Below are 27,689 nucleotides of genomic sequence, written 5' to 3'. Positions count from 1 at the left end.
CCTTGCCATAAGGCAAAAGTAATAACTAAGTGGCTCGGGAACCAAAACATCGAAATTTTGGTTCCATGGCCAGGAAACTCCCCTGACCTTAATCCCATTGAGAACTTGTGGTCAATCCTCAAGAGGCGGGTGGACAAACAACAAACCTGACCAACTCCAAGCATTGATTATGCAAGAATGGGCTGCCATCAGTCAGGATGTGGCCCAGAAGTTGATTGACAGCATGCCAGGGCGAATTGCAGAGGTCTGTGAACACTGCAAATATTGACTCTTTGCATAAACTCAATATAATTGTCAATAAAAGCCTTTGACGCTTATACTTCAGTATACCATAGTAACATCTAACAAAAAGATCTAAAAACACTGAAGCAGCAAACTTTGTGTAAACCAATACTTGTCATTCTCAAAACTTGTGGCCACGGCTGTACAGTCAGCTGGCAGTGACAGTACCTGAATGGCTTTAATCAAATGAGTTTTGAAGCTGGTGTAGTTAGGTGGAAGGTCTAAGCTGACCTACAATACATAGACACAAACAGTGCAGAATAACTCATGGTGATTGAGTTACACAGAACCAAAAATATACAGTACTGTGACCAGCTAAAACAAGAACAATAAAACTGAAATTAAAATATACAGCGGGCCATAAGTAAAACTCATTTCACACAATCCTAGATCCCCACCAGTGAGGCCCGTTCCTTTGGCATCTGTGGTTTCAGTGGGTGATACATTGCTTGATTGAGAGAGAGTTCCTAAACAGTGAGTATCGGTGGGCAGTAACAGCAGAATTCCTTCATTCTTCGGAGATGTGTGCTCTACAATGCCTCGTGGGCAGCGATTTGTACATGCGCTGCACACTTCAAGACTTGAGTGGAAGAGGGCTCACAGCCCTGGGGGGAGCTCGCCTGCTGCCCTGAAGAGGGGAACACTGCAGGTGGGGTGTGATGCTCCAGTTCTATCCCCCCTTTGCCACTAAGATGGTGCCCGTCAGCGGGGTAAAGTGTTGTGAGGGAGAAAGGTATCAGGAGGGCCTCCCTTTATCACAGGAAGGTCTCTGCGGTGGAACCTCCTCCTGGTGTATCTGGGCTGACGTCGACTCTAACACAGGCCACCTTCTCTTGGCTGTTTGCAGGGATGAAGAAGACACGAGAGACAAGATGAGCGCTCGTGCTAAGTTATGGTGGTGCTAAGGATGGAGAGCAACTGCACGTGTGAATTTTGTTGTCATGCTTGATTACCAAACCACTTAAAACAAGATTCTTGTTGATGACGGGCTTTATGTGAGAACTGTGTTAAAATATGCAGCTCTTAATTGCGGCAATTCTAAATAAAATTCATCAACTTAAGTTATTGGTGGATTTCCTTATAAATCCAAACTGCTCTGCTTAATTACATTTTGCAATAAGAGTATTCCTGTCATAATATTCAAATTAACAGTTTAAGGACCTAGTACAGTTTGCTTGTACAGATTTAGACTGTGATACCCAACATTCAAGACTGTATTTTCTATGGAGCAACATACCAATTTTATTTTTTTAATTGAATTTACATTCACAAAATACTGCTTTAAATATGAAGCTAATCTCCTACCTTCCAGGCAGCAATAAGCGTCCGTTTATGAAAGTAGTCTTAAAGCTTGCTTGAGATACAGTAATCCCTAACAGAGAGTATTTAGTAATGTTTTTTGGTCAACATGGTATTGTCATATTAAAGTAATGCAGTTGGGAGGAGGGGCTCTGGATAACTCTGGAAGATGTCATAGCTACCTTTCACTACGCTTCACGGGTTGGGCACATGACTCTGCACTCGAGTTCACCGCTTTCCACGCAGCGGTTTTGGCCATTTCATCAGAGATATTTACAACTAAAGGGTCAGAGTCAGAACTACATGCAAAAATGCAAACACGTGCACACACACACACACACACACACACACACACACACACACACATACAGAAGACAGGAATGTAGACATCAAATCAACAGAGGAGATTCAGTGTAGGATAATTCAAACAAGCAGACACAAACATGCATATAATTGAGGGATAAAAATAAATTAATGGCACAAAATGGCTGAAAAGACAGGCCACAGTATGATCCATGTCAACATGGATCAATAAGTGTGGGCCTTTTGCATTAGATGTAAAAGTTTCTTGTCAAGAGCTGATTGTGTACATATTAATAGTTAGACAAGAATAAGATTGTTTCAATAGTCTACACATTTTCTCACAGACCACTGAGCCTCAAAAAGTGACACACAACAACACACAACACAGTGTGCTTTAAAGCCAGTGTGTCTAGTGTTTAATAGCTGAGGAGTGACAGTTTCGGCCATGCGCTAACTGTCTGAGTATCAGTGAGCAGGGTTAGATCGCAGCCATGTGGGTCAGATGGTTTGCATCAGACACACAGCCCTGCTACCTGTTCTTCCATTGAGATGCTGTGGGTCACTAGTCCTATTCTGTATGATCTGTTCAAGATGGACATAATAACACACACAGCTGACTACCAGTGTCAGAAGTCAAGTTGTACAGGACAACATGTTGCATCAGAAAATGGGTTTAGAGCTCTGGTTAAATATTCACTCTGAGCTAAATCTAGTTCTTTGACTGGTTTTCTGTGTTGCATCAGATGTCAGGGCATTGATTAGGGAGGAAGAATATCTTTTGGGACTACGTTAATGAAGTGTAGTATGAGAGTCTGACCATAAAATAATAATCAGAAAAGAGGAGATTTTGGTGTTATACACTACTACATCATTTAAAAACAGAATACAGTGGAGGCCTTACAAATAAGCAATAAACAATACAATTTGGGGTGCACTACTCACCTCCCTGAGAGTGTTTTCACTGGGATGTTGAGCCGGTTCGAGCCTTCAAAGCCGACCTTCAGTCCCAAGTCCTCTTCCTGCCGTCTGGACTCTTCTTCCTGAATGAAAACAGCGTTGGAAGCCTAAATCACAAAATAGCCATGACTGGAGTGAGGCATCACACTGGGAAAATACTGGTATGTGGTTACGGGCTTCTTATTCATGTAATCTTTAACAGCAGTTCACTTCTTCTTCTTCTTCTTCTTCGTCTTTTACTTTTTGTAACACGAGTGTCCTTTATATAGTATTTAAATCTGTGTAGTATGTTATATCACCTCAACCTGTATACACCTGTATTATATGTACATTCCACTCTTAATCTAATCTGTATATTATATTTATACAACCTGTATATCATGTCTATATTCATGTCTACATCCTTACTCTGTATATTCTGTACATACTTTTTATATATTTTTGCACTTGCTACTAATTGCACTTCTGGTTAGATGCCAAACTGCATTTCATTGCCTTGTACTGTACAGGTGTAATGACAATAAAGTTGAATCTAAAAAAAAAAGTATTGATTCATTGGGATTCAACATGCCCCCTTCACATGAACACACTACTGCTTTTTTCGAATAATTAAATCAGCCGATTGGGATTTTATGGTTTTTGTAAATATTAAAAGGTTTAAGGGCGTGTGTGAGAGTGTATTTTAGTGTGGTGCTGCACCCCAGTCCCCTTGAACATTGACTGATCTGGCACATATGCATGCAAAACAAATCAGAGCAATATTCTTATACCGAGTGCTCAAACTGTCTGCTGGTTCTGTAACAGCAAGACAAATTCATGCATTGGAAAGACATGAAAAGGCTGCTCCAATTAACTTCTTGTTCAGGAATATAAAAACTAAACTTTAATTACAGTCGGACTAGTGACTGTCATTACTGTCATCACTACAAAAACCAAAAAACAGATAATGAATTACCAGTTTTTCACGTGCTTTCTTTTTCTTGTCGTCCTCCTTCTTCTTCTTGCTTTCTGGCATCAAGTCATCCAGCCAGCTCAGCTCTCTCTTGGTGAAGAAAAAGTCTAGAAGCTTTCGGATAAAGACCAGCGCCAGAACCTGGAGACACAAAGACAAGGAGTCTCTTATCACAGATTAGTCAATACACCACAAAACAGAATCAAAATATGGTAAAACAGAATAATAACAATAATTAAATATATTATTTTCATCCGACACCACAATAAAGACTTATTATTGCCATGATGATATTAACAGTTCTATTACATCGCATTCCAGCTGTTGCTTTAAACATCACTTTGTGGTTTGAGGTAATTACCATCATGGGAAACACAACAGCTGCTGCAGAGGCCTTGATGACCCAGAGCAGCACCAAACAGGTGAGCTGCACCAGGGTGAAGATGTGGACCTTCCACAGCGGCACATAGCGCAGATAGATCAGGTCAGGCTGGTGCTTGGCAGGCATGCCAAACAGCTTGATTCTGTCAAAGAACTACAGAGAAATGAGAGGCTCAGTTAGAGAGTTAGAATTTTTTATTTTTTTTTCTAAAATGGAGAGATCAGGGCTGATTAGGAAAGGGGGAAATCCAATTCATTATTCAGAATAGGAACCACATTTAACAAAAGCTTTTAAGGACTCTGATTACGATCAAAGGTTTGGAACTACAAGGGGAAAACATATCTTTACTAAAAGCTAGTGATGGCAGTTCTGTTCAGAACAAAAGATCGTATTATCTTCAAAGACCAGTGGGGTAGAAACTTACTTGAATGCCTTTGAGAGAAGAGACACCCATGTAGAGAAAGACCCCATAGAGGACTGGCATAGGAATAAACTGTAAGGAGCAAAAGTGAAGCAGAAGAGTATAACTACAGTATAAATGATTCAACTTACAGTTACAGTACAAGGAGAGGCTAACATGGCATTTGCTGCACCAGGACAAAGACAGAATGGGGAAAACATGTGCGACATATTTAATAGATAACACTCTCTCTGCACATGTTTGCCACTCTGAACTCCTCATTTAGGGTGATTCTAAATGCATTATATTTCTATCATGATCTTCTTTTTCTATAATTCTGTTATTCCATTGTTTCCTATGTCTCACCTTGAGTACTGAGGTCATGAAAACTGAACAGCCCATGAGGACAAAGATCATGAACCCAGTGACTCGCTGCTCCCGAATGCCCAGAAACTTGGGCTGCTCTCCTGGAGCGGAGCAGCCTGACTCCACCTTCAGGCTGTTGACGTGGGAGATGGAGAGGACTGTCGCAGCTACGAACCACGGCAGGCCCATAATGGAGCACACGCCCAGCATAATTGCGACCACCAGCAAGTCCAGGTGATAGCCACAGCCTTTCTGTTTGACACACAGGGAAACAAGACACAGTAAATTAGTTTGAGAGATAAGCAGTAATGAGTGTTTATCCCTGTGGAGCAAATGTACTCTTCCAATAAAAACAGAATTACAGAAAACAAGATTCAGATTAAAAAAAAAAAAAACTGTTTGTACTTGGAAGTCTGAATTTCTAATGCTTGTCCATCAGTAAGAAGACCTGTGAGGGATGAATGAGCTACGGAGGAATAGAGAGGTGTAGAGAGCAAAAATGTGAATGATCAGATAGAAAAAGGGTAAGCTGATGGTGGTACAAATGAAATAAAAAATTGGTTACTTTAAAACGTAGTAGATGCAGCACAGCTACAGTTTGTTCTACTGATTATTAAAGAAGACAGGACAGACACCACAGACAAAAAAAAAAGATATCAAGGACATTTCATTTTTAAAAATGATGTGTAACTATGATTTAACAAAGCCAAAAGTGAATCCCCACAGGCAGGTCTGACCTTGAGCTTGTGCTCTTTGCGGTTGATGATAACTGCAGTGATCTGCTGGTCCATAAAGATGAGGATGGTGCAGAGCAGGGCAGGAAGTGCTGCCACCAGCAGCGTCCACCAGGGATTCCCTCCTAACGGGTCCATCAGCCAGCCTCGGTTCTTTGAAGTTGGCTGCAGGGAAAAGGCAGTGATGTTTTAGATTTAGTATATCAGGCCTAAAATCATTTGAGAATATTTGATGTGAACATCGATTCGTCTTTTAAAATAATACATTCAGAGATTTGTTTACTAAAGAATAACCTCACAGAGGACTTAGTTGACAAATAAACATAAATGACATCAAACATGCTGAAATTGTTGCCTACCTCAAAGCGGTCAGGGACATTCAGTTTAGGAGAAGGGATCCCCATTAGATAGTCCACCACGACCATGATCATGATGGTTATAAACACAGCAAAGTCGCTGATAGTGGATCGCACCTACACAACACACACACGCAATTATATTTATGCATGCATGCCATTTTGTGTCACTCATACACACACAGCCACAAATAGAAGCTGCTCCAATATCACCAGTCTTTTACTTCAAGACCCTTTCAAGATGAACCAAAGTAAAAATTGCATTTGTGTCAACAGTAAAAGAATAGCATTTTAGAAAGTACAAGCACCTGCCTACATGGAACACGAAGTGATCAAAGACGAGCTGGTACTATGTGGGAGGATGCAAGATCTTTTCTTTCTGCACATGTCTGCTCCTGCATACTAATGACTGATGCAATTTAAGCATTTACAAAGTGCAAGAAGCTTTCAGCCAGATCTACACATTATGGCATGGACAGAGATGTAGAAAATAATTGGATTATACCTTATAGGCTGCATTTATTGATATTCATATTCCAACCATTAATATAAAGTATTATTGTACTGTATGTTGTAAGCCATATCTGTGGTGTTAACAGTAGTACAGCAAGAGTGCACATAACAAATCTCACCTTGGTAGGAAAATATCTCTCTGTTTTGAACTGCTTAAGGAAGGAGGACAGGAAGAAGGTAGTGAAGAAGAGGATGATGGACCAGAAGAGAACATCTGGGATGTAGGGCCCATGATGACCGCAGGCAGGACCCACAAACTCCCCATGGAGTACCTTACACATCTACAGACAAAAGCAGTATTAGGTTAGTAAATTTTGAAAGCTGTGCCAATATTGACTGTAGTATCAGTGGTATTATTTTTGGTAATGCGCCTGATGTAATCTGTATAATTAGTGAGTTTGTGCATGCTAGAATGTTTGTACAAAGCAGGATATTGGCTGTTGATGCCTGTTTGCTCATCACATCCTACACACGTGAATGTGGGTGTGATTCCTGCGCATCACACTGGAGATCGCTGTGTGTTGGTCTCACCGAAACATTGAGGCTGCTCCACTGGATAGAGTCTGGACTGTATCCTGTCCGGTTCCAGTTCTGCATGACCTGGTCTGAGGCGTTGGTTGGTGCAGAGCACTGACACCTGGTGACAAGATGGCAGATGCTAAACAAAGTGTATGAAACTCTTTGGCGCTTACAGTAAAATGGCATCCTCACCTGAAGAGTATATTAAAAACAGGGACATGTTAGCTCTAATTTTAACACAGTAATGATGATATTCCGTTAAAGAATTATTCAAAATAAAAACGTTGGATTGATTTAACGCTAAGATTATAAATTGCAACAACCAAGCTTCCTCTTCCTTCACAATACACTTGTGTACACTTAAACAGGTAGAACCTTTGAACAACTAAATATAATACAACCTGTACAAAAATTATTGTGAGAACACCGATGTATGAATGCATATTAATACCTGGAACATGACAGCGGTAAGCTCTGTCCAACACGATATTAGTTATCTAGGAATTTTATAGTTTATTTCACTAACTCTTTAAACAAGAGACTGACTAAAAAAAGAATGACATGAAATGGAATCGTAAAAGTAACTTCAATCTCAGTACTCACGAATACAGGGTAAGGTTATCCAAGTTGTTGTGCATATTGACAGGATAGTGTTCTCCCAGGTGAAAGAGCTTCTCTAATGCCTCGTAGATAAAGATGATGCAGATGAGTGCAGCAAAGGCTTCCTCTGTGAATCGGGTGATGTAGCACACCAGGGAGCTAGCATCTGTGGCCACCAGGAGCAGACACAGGAAGGCTGTCCACAGGCCAATGCTGGTCCGCAGCGACAGGTAGGACAAGCCGTAGTCACTGGGAAAGGCAGACAAAGATGACATGGAGGAGAGTGAACACATGCACTATTGAAATCCATAAGAAAATCGATTCACTTTAAAACAAAATAAAATTCTGTATGCCATCCAGACTAATTGGTCTTATCAATATTTTGAATATTTCATCATGCCACAGCAAAAGCAAACTTGCTTGAACTAACTTGCAGAACTTGAAGAGGATCTTCTCAAACACTAAAACAGGGCCTGTGCTGCCAAGAATAGTGAGGGGCTGGCCTGCGAAGAGGGAGTAGGCCACTCCCGTCACTGAGGCCCCAAATAGAGACTCTATGGCACTCTGTAGACAAAGAGGAGAGGGAAGGAGTGAGGAAATGAGAAAGGGTAGATAAAGGAGGCGAAACCACAAAAGGAGGATAGAGAGGGAAAGGCTGAAGGAGAAAAGAGAAAGGTGAAGAAGAGATCCCTGGCCAGAACACAGAGAGTTTAGATTAAACAGACTTTCTGGGCTGCGTCTGAGAGGCTAGATAAACTATTTGAATGTTTCCACCCTGCTGACTTGTTCGTAGTCATATCTCTGTTTAGCCCTCGTCTGCTGAGTTTATTCAGACGCGTCACACACACCAGCACAGACTGTGCCTATACCAACAGTGCCTGTCCTAGTAAGGACATCTGGGTAAAAAGGAGAGAGAGGCAAACAGAGAGAGAGAGAGGGAGCAATATAAAGAAAGAAGCACTATATAGAATAGCTTCCAGTGTGATAACAGTTTAGTGCATGGGAGGCTAAAAAAAATCATCATTTTGGACAGTGATTGAGGACCCCACGGTGAAAGACATCCACACCAATGAGTGTGTAATAACATGGTGAAGTTGGTGAAAGATTATGGTCACTTTTCCTGACACACTAAATGACCTGCTTTAAAAAAAAGACATGAAATAGGATTGTGATGGGATGGACTGCATGCAGATCATAACGCCTGTACTTAACCCATATAACATGAACAATATGTACATACATAAACATGGGTAAACATTAAACATCGTGGTGTAAAAGAGCATTCTTGTTGTCAGAGTGAGGAAGGTGTCTATGTTACATCTTTTCTTTAACTTGAGGATTCTGGGGAAATTGAGGTATTACTATCAATCAGTCACAATACAATGACTACATCCACATTAAGTGCCAGCACAAGACTCACAACAATAATTAATAATGTCACTTCTGATATTGATTCTGGCACTAGGTTCTGTATACCCCATTTGGTAAAATATGGCACTTAGACAGTCAGGGGTTTGAATCCCACTGGGTATCAGACTCACTATGTTGCCTTTTGTTGCCTCCCCAAGCAGACCTCCAAATGTGATGACAGGGGACATGCAGGCGCAGTAGAGGAACAGGATGGACGCTAGACATTGCAGACTTAAGGAGTCCCTGATGTCGCTCCAGTAGAACGGTACTTTCCGCTTGATGTCAAGGATCAGACCTCCAAATATCCTAAAAGAGGAAGGAGGTTGTTTTTCATGTTTGATTTTTCAGGTAGTAATACTAGTGCACAATAATATTATATAACAGCAACATGGTTATTTCAAGACATTTAATAATATATCAGTGAGTTAAGTAAGTGGGGGAGGAGTCAAGTGAACATATTCGGTGCCACATGAACTCCTTAAGCATGAAGCAGTCATCTATTCATCTATCAAGTCCACTGATATTGTTTCAGAAATTGAATACGATAAAAATGAGAGCAAAGGCGACAGCGGTCCAGATAAAAATATAGCTAAATGACAGCAATTTATTATTTACATAATTATTAAAACAAAGTGGTTCTGCTGTCATTCTTCATGTGTAAGTGTTCATTTAACAGAATCTTCTTGCTCTTCCTACCTAGACTGCACTCTTATCTTGCTGTCCAAGTCAAAAAGATTTTAAATAGGCAGAATCTGTCTGTGTACATACACTAGGAGAGCTGGCCGTACTTCTGCACAAACACCCTCTCTCTGCTCTGCCTCCCTTTACTTTGCCATTGACGGACTCCATTTCTCACCCAGCTATATCGTCTCCTCTTTTATCTGACACCTGTCCAATTGCTCTGCTGTGCGGTTTTCTTTCATTTTCTTCTTCCTCACACCTCTGGAGTAACCTCTATTTCCTGCCACCACAGCCGCCACTGCCCCCTCTACACAGCCTGATAGCTTTCTTTATCTTTACATTAGCTTCTTGTGCTTCCCTACACCCCTCTGTCCCCCAGTCGCTCTCTCATAGCATGAGCCTTTTATAGTAGCAGTGAAAAGGAGAGTGAATCTTTAAATAATACAGTGCCTCCAACTGATGTGTATGTGTGCAGAGTGTGTGTTTGTCTGAGGTTTCAAATAAACACATTCCCCTTGCTGTGTGGCCCGGGCTCTAGAGACCCAGCATGAGTTATCCATAAATGTCAGCATCTGAGTTTCGCAGAATACAGTAGAGATGAATCTGCTAAAACACATAACACAATAAAATGTTACTTTATTTTATATCATAGTATACTTTAATGATATGTGAGGAACTTCATTGAACACTAAAGATCAAGCACTGTACAGCACATACAGTATGCTGTAAGAATACTTTTGATGTCTCGTCTCTTTTGATAATATCTTATAACCACAAGAAGCACTTGTCTCAAAATATCAACATGCTATATTACACATGCCAACTTGTGCTAATCAATTTGCCAATTCAACTAGGACACACTGAAATGATCAAACACTTCTTTGTCGACATATTTGCTAACACAAATGATATTATTATAGATCACTGGAGTAAGTGTGGTCCAGTAATCATTTAATGTCAATGGTGCGCCAAGAAAAGGTGCTAAACTCACTTCCCAGTCCTCTGCAGCTCAGGCCCTGCATGATGATCCTCATCTTTTTCCAGTTCTCCAGCTGGGGATGCAGTGCCATTGGGCTGGGATGGTATCTTCCTCTTCAGCTGCAGGTGAAAGGACATTTAAATATAATACAGCTGCATGCATTTTAATTCCTTTGGTGTCATGATGCTTTAAATCCATAAGGGGGCACTCTTAGTGTGATTATAATCGCTTGAAGTAAAGTGTGATATACAGAAACACACATACAGAGAAGTAAATAAAAACCTCTTGGTTTGTGAGTACAGTATGCGAGGTCTAGTGTGAACTGTAAAACCAACAATGTAAAAACAATAATGCAACTTGGTATGCGTTGTTCACCAAGCACACATTAAACAACCTTTGACAGACAAAATCACTAACCTGAGATGGGACATTCTTAGGAGGCTCAATCCGGATTGTGGGGTCCCATTCTCCAGGAGGCAGGACAGTCACCTGATCGAGGAACTCATCTATCCCAGAGAGGAGATCCGTTCGGTCTTTGGCCTTGTATGCCACATCGTGGAAAATCTACACAATGAATATCATTAGTTCATCGTGAGTTATTAAATGTCTCTGCAATAAGATGTTCAATTATTCACAGCGAAATTCAACCAGATAGTTTTTGATATGGTTTTAGGATAAACTGAAATTGCAGGTTATCAAATGGATCCAGCTTTCTTTCTCTAACCTCATCTGTCATTAGTGTGGCCATGGACCTGCCAATCTCATGGTACTGGGGCCCTTTGCCATGAGGACCCAAAAGCAGGAAAAGAAACCTTTGAACAAGACAAATAATCATGAAATACACCATGAATAACACTGACACCAATACTAATCACAGCAAGACACACTGTATTCATTCAAAAGGTACCCTCTGAAGTTTTCATCTAAACAGTTCAATCAACATTCTCTGCTTCTCACTAAATGGATTGTGTGCATCCTTTAGGACTAATTAACTGGTGTGCGAGATGAGCATTTGAACTTTTTTGGAACAAAAGCGGTTTATTACGGTATAATTTATTTCCTAATTATTGTACCTCGTGGGCACAGGTACCTCTGTGAGGCCTGTGATAAGGACCGCAGGGGACAGTCGTACAAAGGCAATTATGGGCTTCTCCAGGAAGTCCACTTCTCCCACCAGTACATTGGAAGCCTCAGCACCCGGAGGAATCTTTTTCATGAAATTCATGTCCACCTGAAACCAATGGAACCAATGAAATTGGACAATCAGATATACAGACTAATAATAACCAATGGGAAAACAGAGAGAAAGAATAGAAAATTGCAATAAAGACTACAGGACTAGTTGACAAGGACACATGTGCAAACAGATATGAAGAAGAGTGTGGGTAAGGAATGGCAGCAGGTCGTTTGGATGCTATGATAATGAATGAAAAACAGGGGCAGTTAGTAGCTACAAAAAACTGCATGGTACTGAGCAAAGATTGTCCAGTGCTGTGAAGCATTTATGTGCAATGCTAAATACAGATCACAGCATGGCAACAATTTCTTTATTCCTCTGTAGAAAAGACTGTGCCTTCATCCCTTTTTTGTCTCCTCTGACTCATATAAACACTGCACCTTGTGTTTTTGGCAGCCATAACGCATGGTTTTATAATGATAACTTCTTATGGCAGCCTGCCACTTTATTAAATGGCAGAGGAACAACAAAATGGTAGGAAGAATTGAGACCATGCGAGGGAGGGATTTTCAAAAACTAAACAGTTACATAACTATGCAAGACTTTTACTTTTATGACCATTTCTTAGTCTATTACAGGTGGAGCAGTGACTGAAGACGCCTCTTACGGAGCCCAGACGAAAAGGGCTGATGGGTATGTGATGGCGGCTCTCATACAGGCAGTTTTCAGCACAGACCACAGAAATCTCTGTGGATGTCCCAAAACTGAGAAAAGACACTGATGAACTCATGAGCCCCTCCACCATGATGGACTGTTTCTGTGCTCAGTACTGTGGTTAGTTTACCTTGCTGAAGTCGACACTGCTGCTTTCTCTACTGACCCCTACTTTGGACGGCCTCCTCTCCACTGCCTTGCTGCCATCCAGGTTGTTTGGGACAGAGTTCGGAGACACCAGTGGTCCTGGGAGGGATGGGGGGAGAGGAGGGGCAGGAGAGACAAAGCATTGATGGCCTTGTGTAAGTACTTGGGAAATCTGGTTGAGAATATTAGCATGTGGCTCACCTTGAAATGCCATTTGTGATGTCATTATTAAAAGCCATACGTCTCATTTTTCTCTATAGTCAGATTTTAATTTGGAAGAACTGAAACAAAACATGTTTATAGTAATTTCATCTGTGATAGGCCGCTACTTTATGGCGTGGGCTCATCAAATGAGAGGCAATTTCACATGCATTTGCAGAGCTCTTGGCAGACAAACCTGATACAAACTCCTGAAGTAACAACACAGGTTTATGATGCAATGCTACAGGTTGAAAAGTGCTGTTGTGTGTGATATTTACATTCTGTTTGGAGAAAAAATAACCACTGCATCAGTGATATGCAGTCACGCATCCCCTTTAAATGACTGGCCTGTCTAAAATGTTACTAAAGAAACAACTCTGGTAACAGATAGTAAATTGAATTTTCGTGCTACCCCCGGTCTAGATTATTATCTACTAGGGGGCTAAAATTAAACTCATAGTTCTTGCTGTTAACAGACACAGGAGTTGGGATCCTCTTTTTTGCAATAATGAAAGCTTGACTGAAATAGAACAGACAGGTGATCAAGCTGATAATACAAAAGTAGATGAAAGGGTTGGATTTGTTATTCAGTGCATCACATTTTGGCTGAAAGTGAAATTATTGCTTCCACCACAACTATTACGTGCTAGATGTGTTAATAATGGGACAGAGCTGCAACACTGTGATATCTCTCTACGGGGAAGATGATTTATTTCACAAAACACTGTTGCTAGTTGCTCCCCGTCTGCTGAACTCATTACTCTGGAGCTAAAGTCAGCCTTGCTTAGCTTGAATTCATGTCAGTTTTGAGCTAAAGGTAAGACAAGGATGTGTTTGATATCCCTGATAATTCACCTTCCTCAGCCTTTCGAACCTTCAAGAGTTGAAGCTCGAGGCATTTCTGCACATAATTGACTGCACACTTCAACATTGCTTATGTGATTTGAGCCATACCAGATACAGGAAACGCTAGCACTTGAGGTGACATGAGAGTGGGAGATGAAATGAGGGAGCAATGTATTTGAATCAAAGGATAGCATAGGCATACTATCCTCTAAAATTCTGAAGCAATACTTCTTTTACCAGGTTTTCCTTCTTTTCTTATTTTCCACATTAATATCAACACATTTCTCATTTTCACCAGGAATCAAGCCAGCATCCAACAAAATACAATTTTAAAAGCAATATGCCACATTTGCATCTGCAATGAATCCCAACTCAAAGTTAAAAATGTGCCATTTGTGATCCATACCCTTGAACTGTACCCTGGAGTAACCCCAGTGGATGCTGGGTAGCTGTGACTGCTGAACAGGAGCATGATTGCTCACATACCCGACAAAGCCTCTTGGAATAAGGGAGGGATTAGTTTAGGTTGTGTCCGCCAACACACTTCATTCAGGAAGACTAAGCTGTGGAATGCTCCCCCATACTAGCCTTTTTAACAGTGGCGTCACAACGCTACCGCATTCATATGCAAAAGAGTAACATAAGATACAATTAAAAAGATACAAATTTTCTGACTCTTGTGGGGCTGTTAGCACTGGGACTTTTCTGATAAAGGTTGAAAAGAAGATTATATTATATTCATGGGTCTTTAAAGAGGCTGTATGGTTATATGTGTATACTGAGCTTGATCTAGTGCTGGTAGTCTACAGATCCTTCCTCAATTTACATTATACTGCACAGAGACTTTTGTGCACATGCAGGAATTATGTACTGACACTAGGTTAACGTGAGTCTAGCTGTGTCAATTTTTCTAACTTAAAATGTCCTCTGTTTCATAAAACTGATCAGTGGTAGCTGAGTTGACAGAGAAATGCTTACAATTTTCAGAGCTCTTCAGTAGGGCCTAAAATAGCATGGAGCAAGAGAGCGCCTGTGACATACTCTGTTTACTGGTATTTCACCCATGACTTCATAAATATTGGGTCTATAGAACATTTATATAAATAGCCTGCTGTCAACTCGATACATTACGGTATGTTTAAGAAACTGCAAAAACTTTCAGTTTTCATTGCATTGTTGATTGTAATTATTTCATTATTAACCTGAAAATCAGGTTATTCCATGCATCCAGTCAAGTTACGCTAAATGACACATTAAGGACATTTTACTTTCTAACACTGTCTCTGTGTTCAATACACAGTTAGGCGTTATCTATTTTAAATAAGCACTGCACAACATTGCAGTTTTTACAACCTATTTTACAACCCTTATTAAACTGTAATAATAACGCCCCCCACAGCCAAATATTAACCCACACTGGCGCCAAGATGCAAGAAGCTCATCAGTTACAATACGACCACTCCAACCTTTCAGATTCAGCTCCCACCAAGAGATTGCTGGTTCTAATGACCCATACTTTGAAATGGAGCCATTACCAGTGTCAAACAAATAAACACAGATACACACACACTCACGCACGCAGTCTAATAATAGGCCGACATGGCTTGGTTTGGGAAGAACAAAAAGTCACTGTGGGTGCCAATATGACAGTACATACAGTGCCAACACACCCACCCAGATCTCAGGCTTATATTTAGCCATGCTGCTGGCACATGTTGCCCTCACTACCTCAATCGGGTAAAAGAATGTTTATACTTAGGAATTGATGAGGAGGAAGAGCATGGTTGCCAAATGATATGATGGGAAAAGCACAAGTTGCATCATATTTATTTCTGTGCGTGCTAAAAATGGGGCAGTCAACTGGGGACAAAGAACATTATAGCTGAAAGGATTTAGGATGTGATATGTCAGTTTCTACGTCATACAGCATAACAAAACCTTAAGGACTTAGCGGCTAGGGATGTCCCAAGTCTGTCTACAAAATCTTTATCTGAGACCACGGCATTTTTTTAACATTGATTGGTACCAGCACTTTCATCCACTTTAATTTTAATAAATACATTTATTTAAGCCTATCTGGATTGGCTTTGTTGATTTTAATGGAGGCCTCCTTGAAGTTAAATTCGGACTGCGCAACTATATATTTTAGCTATCTTATAGATATAATAGCATTAGCATATACCCAAGATCAAATGACTGATCAGTAGCAAAAATTTTATACAAAAAATGATTGGGACATCCCTTTCCTTCTAACAGGTCTTATATGAAACACCTCAAAGACAAAGACAAAAGACAAAAACAAAGTGGAAAAGGGTAGATAGCTAACAGTGGTAATAAAACACCGCAGGACAGATGCGGTGTGAGAGAGACAGACCAAAACATTTTGGAATGCAGCCATGCAAACATAATGAAGGAGGTGTGAAGGGAGACTGGGCCAAGCAAGGCATAGACGCTCAGGAATGTCTTGAAAGTGTGTAAGGAGACAGACAGAAGATTGAATGGTAAGAAGAAGGATAGAGATAGAGAAGATATTAGTAGAAAGGAATGGGTCAGTGGACTAGATGGAAACAGAGAAAGGAGAGAAGCAAGAATAATGAGGCGGAGAAGAGAGAAGTGTCAAAAACTTTGTGGATAAATACAGTGGGGACAGCGTCTTAGCAAGTGAGCCTTGCTGTGGGTTATTCATGAGATGGCTGCAGGGTTGGAAGATAACAGGAAGCAGAGCTTTCATGCTAGTGCTAGTGTTCTCTGTTCAAGCCGTGACTCACACTGGCAGGCTACACAGATATTTGCCTTCTAAGGGCAGCAGCTCGAGGCCCTGGGATGCCGAGGATGCTCGCCGGCAGAGCTGTGGTGATGCTGCCTCGTCTTCTGCAGAGTTTGGTGGGTCGTCATCTTCGGGAGGCGATACCACCACCTCAGGGATGCCTTGAGGGCCAAGGCCTGCGCCGTGGGTGCGAGGCGGGCTTTGGGAGAAACACCGGAAGGAAGAAGGGGTATTTTGAGGGGTGCTGAGGGGTGAGGGCCCGGCGTTGGTGGAAGAAGAGGGCAGAAGATGGTTGAGCAGGACGGAGACTCTGGACTCCCGTCTCTGAGAGAGGTTGGAGACAGAGGAGGCTGCCCCTGGCTTGTGGAGAGAGAGACGTGAAGAGGACAGGCCCTCTCCTAACAGAGGAAACAAAGGCAAAAAAGGGGAGAGGAGGAGGGAGAGAGGAAAGGAGAGAGAAGGAGACGGAGGAGGAAAAGGAATAAGGGATGGAGCAGAGAGGAAAAACATATGAAGTATAGGGGTACATCACAGGGATGGTATCTGGAAGAGACACAGCCAGACGGGGTGGGCAGCAAGAGCGTGGCAGAGGTGTAGTTAGGGAGATTCGTGCTTGCATAAACATGAGTGAGAAGGATGGTTGTGTGCAGAAGACATTAAAGATGATTCAGTGAGGCACGTAGGAGGGTCCGCGAGGGCCAAACAACTTGTGTCATTCAACTCCAAACAAACCAATCATACAGCATGACTGAGGTAAGGCAAAACTCTCAGTTCAGAGAGGCTTGCATGCAAAAGAGGATTAATTAGCACGGCGTTGGTGCACTGTAAGCAGACATGTGCTCTACCACAACAGACCAGTAATAAATCCTACACAGTACATACTCATTAGGCACAGGACATAACATCTTTCACACTACAACTGACCATCACCAACCATCAATATGATGTGTATAATTTTGACATTTAACATTTAAATTTCAGGTTTAATGACATGAAAATGCAAGCCCAACAAGAGCCACAAGCACAAAAAGGAAGAATGTGATATTTCTTTCATTCTTTAAACCTCAGGTTGACACATAAGATCTTAAAATGCACACCATACAGTAACACCACTGTGGGCATGCCCAGTCAAAAAATGCACAATGCTGACTCCAGTTGCAGGTTAAGCAATATTTCCTGAGTATCACCCTATGGAGTGAAAACAATCATCAATTCAAACCCCAAGCCAGGCCAGCCATACAGGTTAGCACAGTCATTAGCACCCAGATTTCTCTTTCACTGAGGGGACCGAATGCTTCAATATAGATCATTCTCTAGATTTTACTCACTTTTACCATCCACCTTCTACGCTGGCATTGAGGGATTTGAACAGTGGATTTTTAGGAGCAGCTCCCCGGTGGTGGGAAATACGGAGGAAAAAGAAATGCGAGTGCGTTGTAGGATCTCACCGTTTCTTTCAAGCAACAGTGGGTCAGAATGTTTCTTGCCTATGTCAGCAATGGAGCGCACCAGAGGGATGCGATTGCTGAGTTTTCTCTCATTCTGGTGGTGGTGTTTCTTCAGCATGGCTTCCCGCACCTTGTCGCGCAAATCCTCTTTCAGCTGACCTGTTGCCACCATGCTGTCTATGACCATGTCTGAGTCATACAAAGCCAGAACAAGAGACGTGAATGCAGGTAAGAAAAAACAGAAATTATGGACCATTAAAAATGAAATTATGAGTCATTACTAATTATTTGTTTAATCTATCTCATATTTTAAGAAATAATAAAATTGTAGGAAAGCAGAAGGTAATGCATTAAAAAGGGATTTTAGTCAGTACAGCAAAATTTACCTGCAATTTCCTCGATACTGTTGGCCCTCATATCCAGCATGACTGTGCCGTTGAGTATGCAGCTACGCAGTTCAAACAAACTGTGTAGTGACAACGTGGCCACATAGGGCTTACTCCACCTCTCCCCACCATCTTCTACATCCTCTTCAAACTTTAACCATCTGTAGATAACACACACAGTTTACTTGAATCCACAAATTATAATTAACAAAAAAAAAAATGAATGAGTTGCATTATAATTCAAGGACATGGTGCTGCTCATATCCTCCAGCTCTTTGCTTTGACAAATTCAAATCTCACTTTTCAGAGTGCATAGAGAAGCACTTCAAAATGACTGTGACTCACACTCCAAATCTGTCCCTTTTCTTGAGTTTTGTTTAACAAGTGGAGGAACGATTTCTAGAATGCAAGCCAATTTAAGTCACAACTACAATTTCAAACTCACAGCTCTTGGCTAAATAACCATGTTGGCTGTGTATGGGTTCAGTCTGTGTCTATTCAGATTTCCAATGGAGACTAGCCCGTGAAAAAAGAAAGTAAAATGTTTCGGTATTGCTGCAAATTCTGGGGTTACATTAAATGGAGCTAAAAAACCAAACTTTAGTGATTTAGACAAATTTCTCCCCACACAGTAACTAAGGAAAGTACTTTAATGCAAGGAAGTGAAATTAATGCCAATGAAAAATTGCCAAATTGCAGAAATGCAAGCCTAAAATGAACTTTTGTCTTATCCATAGCAGTAGAAATTGTCACAGTGATGTACATGTGCATTTCAAATGCAGCCACTAAGGCTAATAGTTGTGAGGAATCACAATATCTAATAAACAGGGTTTCCACTTAACTCCAGACGATTTTGTTCCATGACTGCGCTACAAAGATATCACGCAGGTGATTTAAAAATCCTGAAACTCATATTTGTATGAAAAGCCAGCAGATGCATGGAGTTCTGTAATGCTTTCACTTTATACGTCAGTCATCATGGTTTTCGCCCTTTAAGTTGCTTTCTGACCTGGCAGTCTCCTTCCATTCAGTGGCACTGCCATCTCTAAAGGAGAGCTCGTCCAGCTCAGTGAAAAGGTCATGGGGGACGTGCTCTAGGTCATCGTCCTCTGTACCCAGGATGAACTGGACCCGCTGGGATGGTGTATCTGCACAAACAGTGGGCAAAGGCCAAATGTCATATTTACAATGTCAAAAATTCTCGAGGAAATATGCATTATTCACAGTATCTTGTGGAGGTCTTGGCGTCGAGTAGTGAGCACATGCATGCAGGTGATATGATGCACAGTTCTGCCAACAGTTTCATACTATTCCACTGATCTACTATGAACTAGCTTGGGTTCCAAATTGTTAAAAAAAAATCCGCTTTCAGAATGTTTTCTGGGAAAGGAAATGTATTTTGTTTGTTAGGCCTCAAGACACACACAATGCGTTTTGGTGAGTAACACTGAATGTAAACATTACTTTTGCTTGCATATAAGAAAACTCTACAGAGCACCTTTAAATTGATGTCTTGATCTCAATAACACCCAAGAACAGTAGAATGAGACAGAAATATTAGGGGATCCATTTGAAAAAGTGTGCTTATGGTTGGCTGGTACAACCACATTAATGCCTTCTAAAGCTGGGGGGAATTACTGATTTTGGGGTAGGCTACAGTAATACCAGTATTCACTGTAACTGCTTTTCATTCTGCTAATTGAGGAGGAATACATCTGCAGGCTTGATGCAGAGTAATCTTGAGAAGTGGGCAAGAGAGAATAATGAAAACTTCAATGCTTTCCAGCAATTTTCTTTTCATGTCTGATTAAATTAGAGGGCAGATATCAGGACATCTGGAACCAGAGAGAAAACGGAAATAGATATAGCAGATTACAAGACTTAAAGCTACAGGGAGGCAAAGATGGAATGACTGGAAGCAAAAAAGGGAGAGATATTTTCTGTTAACACATGGGTACACTGTGTGGTGCTCTGATGTTTTATTATGCACATGTGAGTACTTCATATTCATGTTGTTGCTGCTTACCTTTATTCAACACCGATACCTAAACATAGCGATGGTCTAACCACCGACAAACATTTTTTTCTGGGTCAATAACTCATCGTACTAATCCCTAAAGACTTTGAAGGGTTTTCAGAAGTAATTTCTGGAGTTAGCAGCAAGACTCGTGATAACAGCATTTAATTTTGTAGTTTGTAGCATTTACACAGAATTTTAAAATAACATAATAAAACAACAACTGCTAACATCAAAATCTGAAAATAAGTCCAGCATAACATAAATTAAAAAAATTTAGCCATGCATTTTTTTTGCATCAGTGGAAATCCAGCTAAGCCCTTACATTGTTAAATACTATGTTGACCCACCCCACAGGTAATATTTCATATTTGGGGTGTGTAAGAAGGGCAGATGGTGAAAACAGGGTGGAAAAACCTGTGCACTAACTATCCTTCATTATTCACTGGTAAACAACAATGGCATATTACAGCATGAGTCAGCGGCTAGAAGGGATCTGTGGGTGTGTCTCTGCTCAAGTGGGAAAGGTAATGACATTGAGTCCAATGGTATGGAAAAGTGCTGTTTCACAATATCTTCATAAATCTGGATGTTCTGTGCCCCTCAGTCAGAACTTAAAATGATAACATGAACAACAGTGTTTTGTTTTGGTGCTGTTGCTGTCATAAAGGACTAGTTAGCCCCTTGTATAATTCAAAGCATTGTTTGTGTGGGTTTGAGTTTTGCAGTTGAGGTGATGCAGCAACCTCACACACAAACGCAAGGACACATCACTTAAAATGTCACAGCCTTCAATCAGTGTCAGACGCTGCTTCCCAGTGGCATTTAATGCCTTTTAGAGCTGAATGTTTTATTCAGAACTGTTTGAAAGGCGATTTAAGGGCTTAAGCAGAGTGGTGCACTAACCTGGCAGTCTGTGCATTGTTAAAGGTGGGGCCTGACTCCAAATCACACCATAATGTCACACTTGTCTCCCTCAACTCACCGTTATCTGCTAACCAAAGTTGAAAGTGATAAATTGCATTAACTTATTACCAAGTAACATATGGTTTTACTGAAGATGTTTTGTGGCATTCTAATTGCATTCAAAGTCCATGACAATTGTATGTGGCAAATTGTATGACTAGCTTTAAATTAGTTGCAAGCAAATATTTTACTTCAGTTAAAGGTAATGTGAAATACACGCACCAGAAAAATCTCACCAATAAAAAGAAACTGATAGGTGCACCGGGTCTAAGCTAGGGCTGTCTATTGTGGATTGCAGAGGTTTCTGATCATCGTTTGAGGCAAGTCCTGCATGTGTTTGAATAAACAGTTCTTGAGAGTTGACAATAACCACAAGAGTACTGTCCTGACAGCAGGATCTAGAGAGAGAAACAGCTTCACAGTTGCGTAGTGTGTGGTGGTAAATGGGGGTGTTAAGACATTTAGGATAAGTGTCTCCAACCGTAAGTGGGGGATTCTCTGCCATCATCCTTCCCTTCCTCAAAGTCTCTTTCTTTCTTCTTTCGATGGTGTTTGTGTCCTCGGTGGCGATGTCTCCGTTTGCTCTCCCTTCCAAGAGGAACATGGACGCCTACATATACTGCTCTGTGGCCTAGGAAAAAGAATAGTGCAATACCAATTCAGACAATTTTTCTTTTTTTTTTTTTTCATTTAAAAAAAAAAAATGAAAATGTTTTTTTTTCATTTAAAAAAAAAAAAAAAAAATCAAATCTGAAATAAAATGTACAACTTATGTTACATAATCAGTATTATGATACAAACTGACTCAGAATACCATTAATTAGGTGATAAAAGAGGAAAATGTATTTCATGTTGTTTGAAACAGATGACAGTATTTTCCTGACTATGTTTTGGCACAACTCACTAATGTTTTTACTGGAGAACATGCATATAAACTTGAAGTCTCCAATCTGTTTGTTGCCCAGCAATCAGACACTCTCTTTGGCAAATAAACTAACAAAGAAAGTACTGAGTGAAATTCTTCCCAGGAAGACAACAATAATATGAATGGAGTTCCAAATGCAGTAGATTAAATTGAATTTGAAAAGCCGAGAAATTTAATGGAAATATAAACTACATTGTAAAGCTGACTGTTCAATCCTGAAAGAACAGTATCACAGTCCCGTCCACTACAACTGCAGTAAAAGACAGTAAAAGACAGATCCACTAACATTTGAGACAGAAAACACAGAACTTTATGTAATTTTGTTTGAGTGTTCTAGATAACCTAATCCAGACGCACTACTTTAATCATTAACCACCACTTTCAATCCATTCCCGACATGATCGCTCCATTTAAACCCAAGACACAAAAATCAAATAAGCTACCCTGGCTAAATGATCACACTCGAGCTCTGAAGCAACTCTGCAGAAAATCTGAACGACAATGAAAGATTAACAAGTCTGTGATAAATTATAACACATTGAAAACCCTAATGTTTACATATCAGAAAACAGTACAGGATGCGAGAACAGCATACTTTCCTGACCTAATACTAAAGATCAATCACAACCCTAAAGCTCTCTTTAGGGTAATTGATTCCGTTATTAATGGTCACCCAACTCTTTCCCCTGAACCTGATGTTAAGCAGTCTGAAACGTTTCTCGCTTATTTTGTAAATAAGGTAGAGACCATCAGGTCCCAAATCCAGCCTGACCCTCGCATCCTCTCTATTCCCCATGCAAATTATGCTACTTTTACTCAGTTTCAGCCCATTACAATCTCATTATCAGACAGTACAGTCTCCCAGATGAACCCATCCTCCCGCATTTTAGATATCATTCCCACTAAACTGCTCGAGGAGGTATTTTCTACTGTGCCACCTTTGATCACAATATCCTACTGCATCTCCTGGAGCACTGGGTAGGCATCATGGGCACGGCTCTTAGCCTGTCACGCTCTTACCTCTCTAAGAGAACTTTTTCCGTCACTCCGGGTAACTGTACTTCCTCAACAGCTAAACTGAGTTGTGGTGTACGTCAAGGCTCAGTTCTTGGCTCCCTCCTGTTCTCTATATATTGGCTGCCACTTCGCCAAGTCATTAATAGCCATGATGTGTTTTACTATTTCCATGCTGATGACACTCAGTTATATTTGCCTTTGAAACCCACTGACCCTAGCAGCCTAGCTAACCTCGCTACTCGCCTGTCTGATATCAAATCCTGGATGTCACAAAATGTCCTCAAATTCAATGAGGACAAGTCAGAGGTCATTCTATTCGGTCCCCCAAATTCTATCTGCTCCCTTGATGTTGATCTTGGTGGGTTGTCAAATAATATCACGCAGGGATCTTGGGATAAAGTTTGATTCTAACCTCTGTTTTGATGACCAAGTGAAAAGTGTTGTTCAATCACATTTTTACCATCTTAAACTTATTTCTAAAATGAGGTCATTCCTATAACCTGCTGACTAAAAAAAAGTTGTACATGCTTTTATTTATTCCAGACTGGATTACTGCAATGCTCTTTATTCAGGTATCAGCCAGAGCTCCCTCCACTGTCTCCAGATAGTTCAAAACGCTGCTGCTTGACTCATCGCTGGAACAAAGTGACATGAGCACATCAACCCTGGGCTTGCCTTCTTTTAAATCGCATCTTAAAACTTTTCTCTTTGTGAAAAGTTTCGGTAATGCTTGAAATATTTTTCTTTTTACCGTTCTCATTTATCTTACCCATATTCTTTTGATTGTTAAAAATGAGGATAAAAGCACATAGGAAATAAAAACAGTCTGTCTGGTTTTACTTTGTTCTGTAAAGCACTTTGTAACGTTGAGAAAAGTGCTATATAAATAAAGTTATCATTATTACTATTAAGACTTGAAGGAAACCAGAGTACAACATTTAACTGTTTTACCCCTCCGCCCCCCCTCAACGTTCTATCTACTTCCCCTCATTATTGTTACTGGCTGCCACACAGGAAACATGTTCTGAAATGTAAACGCCCTATTTTTGCCCTTCATTCTCTGCCAATAGTCATTTTTCCCAGATGAGTCACCTCTCTTTGATTTGAGAACAAACCCAGGAGGAATGAAACCAAGATGCAGCACTCAGAGGAAGTCATAAGCGACATACGCATGAGCTGGACAGATGGCGAGAAACAGAGACGGAGAAAGAGGGAGAGAGGAAGAGAGAAAAGACACAGGAGATGAGATGATAGAGAAAAAAAACAGCTTAACAGGACAGAAGGCAGAGAGCTCCAAGGGTGAGAATGAGATATTTTTGAATGAGGGATGGAGGATATGAGGTGTGGTGGACCCACATAAAGACAGAGCAGTGAGCTGGAGGAGGGGCAGAGGGACAACTCACACCTGAGAGAGATTTTGTTGTGGTGACATGTTTGTGGTGCTGCCGCTTTCTCTACATGTGAACAGCACTGACATTTCATTCGATGTTACACTCAGTACACTATTAGTTCTTACCAACTGCTTTCTGATTCATCAGTTACTCAAATGGTCTATAACTTAATGACATTAAGAGTAATTTTCCCAAGCAATATACATCGTAATATTGCAAATACATTTTTAATTTAATGTTCAGCGCAAATTCTCACTCAAACTTCAACAACTGAGTTTGTTCGTTTTTAAACTACATTTTGCAGGGAATCATTAGCTGTGATTAACTGTCAATAATGTGGATATATGGTGGGACAGTAAATGATATTGAATTATTCCACAGCCCTATTACAAAATCTCAAAAGCAAAGTCTCATCATAGGGTCATAAGCAAATGAAAACAAAATAAAGCATTGGTTTAACAGAAATAGAAAAGGCAACAATGGCTTAGGAGCCTAAACTTTCCACTTAAAACACATGTCATAAGGAAAATCTCACAGTCTGGGTGGTTTTAAACTTACTTTCCAAATCTTCTTTTTCATAGTTTGTGTGAGTGGTGAAGCTGGTCTTCCCATGGTCAACTATTGCCTCCTCATCTAGACCCTGAGAACAAGAGAAAAGAGGCAGAGAAAACAGAAATAAAAGATAAGTGAGTATCATGTGCAAATTGATTTTTTCACTCTGATTTTCTCCTTGATTATTTTACTGGTTTATATACCTTTATAAAGTATTCTACTTTGACTGTTTTTGTAATAGTCATATATTTTGGAGGTATTGTAATGTCACTTGTCTATATAGCTGACTGGAGACAAAAGCTGCTTTCGCATAAGAGCTGGTCTTGAGGAGATACAAGTGAATGAGATCAGACAACACAGTAAAAGCACATCGATAATAATAACAACAAACATCCACCAATAAGAGGCATCATAACTGTGATGGAATATAATATTAGAAACACTGACAAAAACAAAACTGGAAATATTTTTTAACTCAGCTTTAGTCCCACTTTTAAAGATCTCCAACAGTCTGTAATCACAAAGCATATTAAAGTCGGTAAGTTTGTCATGTTGTTGGTGACGCCTTGTTCACTTCATTACCTCACAACAGGAACGGCAGATATAGGATCTGTTGGTGATGCAGTAAGAGACCACACATAACAGAAGAATGTGGGAAACTAACAACAATCAGGCTTATTTTCATTACAGATGGTTATTGTCTCGATTAATTGATTACTCATTTGTTCTATAAAATGTCTCGCTCAAGGTGATATAAAACAGAGAAAAGCAGAAAACTCACATCTCAGTATCTGGAACCAGAACAATTATTTGATTTTCCAAGTAGTTGCTGATACATTTTCTGTCGATCCACTAATCAATTAACGACTAATTGTTTCAGCTCCAGACTAGAGCTCTTCTAAAAGCAGTAGCTGGCACTAAGCTGAGTAGTTTGACAAAGATTGGCTTGACAGTGATTAGACTGGTGGAAACACAGCATGGAGGGTCTTGGATTTCCTCAATCACTCCAAATACATTAAACCACCTGTAGTTTTTGTGGTCGGGTACATAGGGTGTCCTGTTGTTGTTTTATTTGCATGTTTAGCCCATACTAAACCATTCCTCTGGGTTTAACTCTGGGTTTAAGCACAGCAGTCAAGTAAGCAGTCAAGTAAACAAAGTACTTTGGTTCTGCACATGGCTAACATCAACAGCCCATTTCCACACCCCCTAAACATAGCAGTCAAGAGATGATCTGGACAATGTCCAGTGTACTTAAATATTAGTAGACTAAGATAATATATTTCATTTAAAATGTAGTCCAAGACAAAATTACATTAACTGATGATTAAATTTAGCAAAGGATGCAAAAACAGCATATCTTATCACGCAGGTTAATCATGATTTTCTTTAACAACCTGAAATATTGTATGATGCAGCAAGGTATCATTGGAACCTTGGAAAAATATATTCATTATTAAAAAGGTCCAAGCCATAAAGGTCGAGTTTCATAGCAACGTCAAGACGCTGGCTACACTCATTAAGAAAGAGGTAATGAACTCAGTGAAAATAATTAGCCTGATACCAATGTCATGGAATCAAAATATAAAAAGAGCCAATTAGAAGAGACATAACACTGTCAGGTTATATAGCAGCAAAGGTACATATTATTAATATATCCAAACACACACACACACACACACACACAGGTGCGTACTGGTGAGGACACTCATACCCCCGAGCCCTGAACTAACTTAGTCTTAAGCAGCAGTACATACTTAAATTCAACATTCATTTTAACATTAAAACTAAACCAGTCCTTGAAAAAGTCAAAGATCTTGTTCAATTTTAAACTCTTTAAAGAGATTGAAATGCAAGACAAACACACACAGACAAAAACCATGAAGCTCCTTAACTCAAATTGGATTTGGTCCAATTACCAGCCTTGTTATTAGTGGTCCCCTGACTCCCTGCCCTTAAGTGCCAGAACATTTAAGACAGCCGCAGAGACACTGTCTCCAATTACTGCTGCATGTGTGGCCTAAGCAGAACTACACGTGCTAGGTTACTGCAGAACTACCACCAGAATACAGCAACTGATAGTGATGTCACTCCAGGGCACAACCACAAAAACAATGAGAAAACCAGACTCCTTCTTCTAGCACCCACCACCTACCAGCAACAGCCTCCTAAAAACAAACAAACAAACACATAAAATGATATAAATAATAAAGCCAGGATGTCAAATCACTTCAACCAACACACCTGTGACACACTGCAGGCCCACATTTGTGGTCACTTGAATTCCCCATCTTTAATGACCTTAATTCTTCTAGTTGTTCTTTATGATCACAGAGCCAGACCACAGAGAGAATCAACAGACGTCAGGCCAGCCTGGCTCCATTATCAGTGTGTATTTCAAC

General features: G+C 40.4%; 1 protein-coding gene and 1 pseudogene across 3 annotated transcripts in view; both read right to left on the bottom strand.

Annotated features, from left to right (window-relative positions):
* Positions 1–349: 349 nt before the first annotated feature.
* Positions 350–27,689, bottom strand: part of LOC139215540 (sodium bicarbonate cotransporter 3-like) — a 38,906-nt gene continuing 11,566 nt past the window's right edge. Inside the window, exons 2-25 of one of the 3 annotated variants that reach the window (XM_070846531.1) lie at positions 25,294–25,375; positions 21,884–22,033; positions 19,429–19,567; positions 18,420–18,580; positions 18,034–18,222; positions 12,791–12,870; positions 11,807–11,964; positions 11,458–11,545; positions 11,151–11,297; positions 10,746–10,852; positions 9,205–9,379; positions 8,094–8,227; positions 7,667–7,912; positions 7,076–7,181; positions 6,664–6,825; positions 6,035–6,148; positions 5,679–5,840; positions 4,942–5,193; positions 4,600–4,668; positions 4,155–4,328; positions 3,797–3,934; positions 2,827–2,948; positions 2,418–2,466; positions 350–1,119 (exon numbers count right to left, since the gene is read on the bottom strand). In XM_070846531.1, coding sequence (XP_070702632.1) covers positions 1,096–1,119; positions 2,418–2,466; positions 2,827–2,948; positions 3,797–3,934; positions 4,155–4,328; positions 4,600–4,668; positions 4,942–5,193; positions 5,679–5,840; positions 6,035–6,148; positions 6,664–6,825; positions 7,076–7,181; positions 7,667–7,912; positions 8,094–8,227; positions 9,205–9,379; positions 10,746–10,852; positions 11,151–11,297; positions 11,458–11,545; positions 11,807–11,964; positions 12,791–12,870; positions 18,034–18,222; positions 18,420–18,580; positions 19,429–19,567; positions 21,884–22,033; positions 25,294–25,375 — 3,228 coding nt within the window. In that variant the 3' untranslated portion in view covers positions 350–1,095. Of the gene's footprint in view, positions 1,120–1,763; positions 1,881–2,417; positions 2,467–2,826; positions 2,949–3,796; positions 3,935–4,154; positions 4,329–4,599; positions 4,669–4,941; positions 5,194–5,678; positions 5,841–6,034; positions 6,149–6,663; positions 6,826–7,075; positions 7,182–7,666; positions 7,913–8,093; positions 8,228–9,204; positions 9,380–10,745; positions 10,853–11,150; positions 11,298–11,457; positions 11,546–11,806; positions 11,965–12,790; positions 12,871–18,033; positions 18,223–18,419; positions 18,581–19,428; positions 19,568–21,883; positions 22,034–25,293; positions 25,376–27,689 lie in introns of all 3 variants that reach the window. The other 2 variants (XM_070846529.1, XM_070846530.1) reach the window with 2 other exon arrangements.
* Positions 16,583–17,114, bottom strand: LOC139215723 (sodium bicarbonate cotransporter 3-like; annotated as a pseudogene).

The sequence above is a fragment of the Pempheris klunzingeri genome, chromosome 16 (assembly GCF_042242105.1).
Source record: "Pempheris klunzingeri isolate RE-2024b chromosome 16, fPemKlu1.hap1, whole genome shotgun sequence".
In the NCBI taxonomy this organism is placed as follows: Eukaryota; Metazoa; Chordata; class Actinopteri; order Acropomatiformes; family Pempheridae; genus Pempheris; species Pempheris klunzingeri.
Note: the sequence above shows the minus strand (reverse complement) of the source record. Positions and strands in the feature narration are given on the sequence as shown.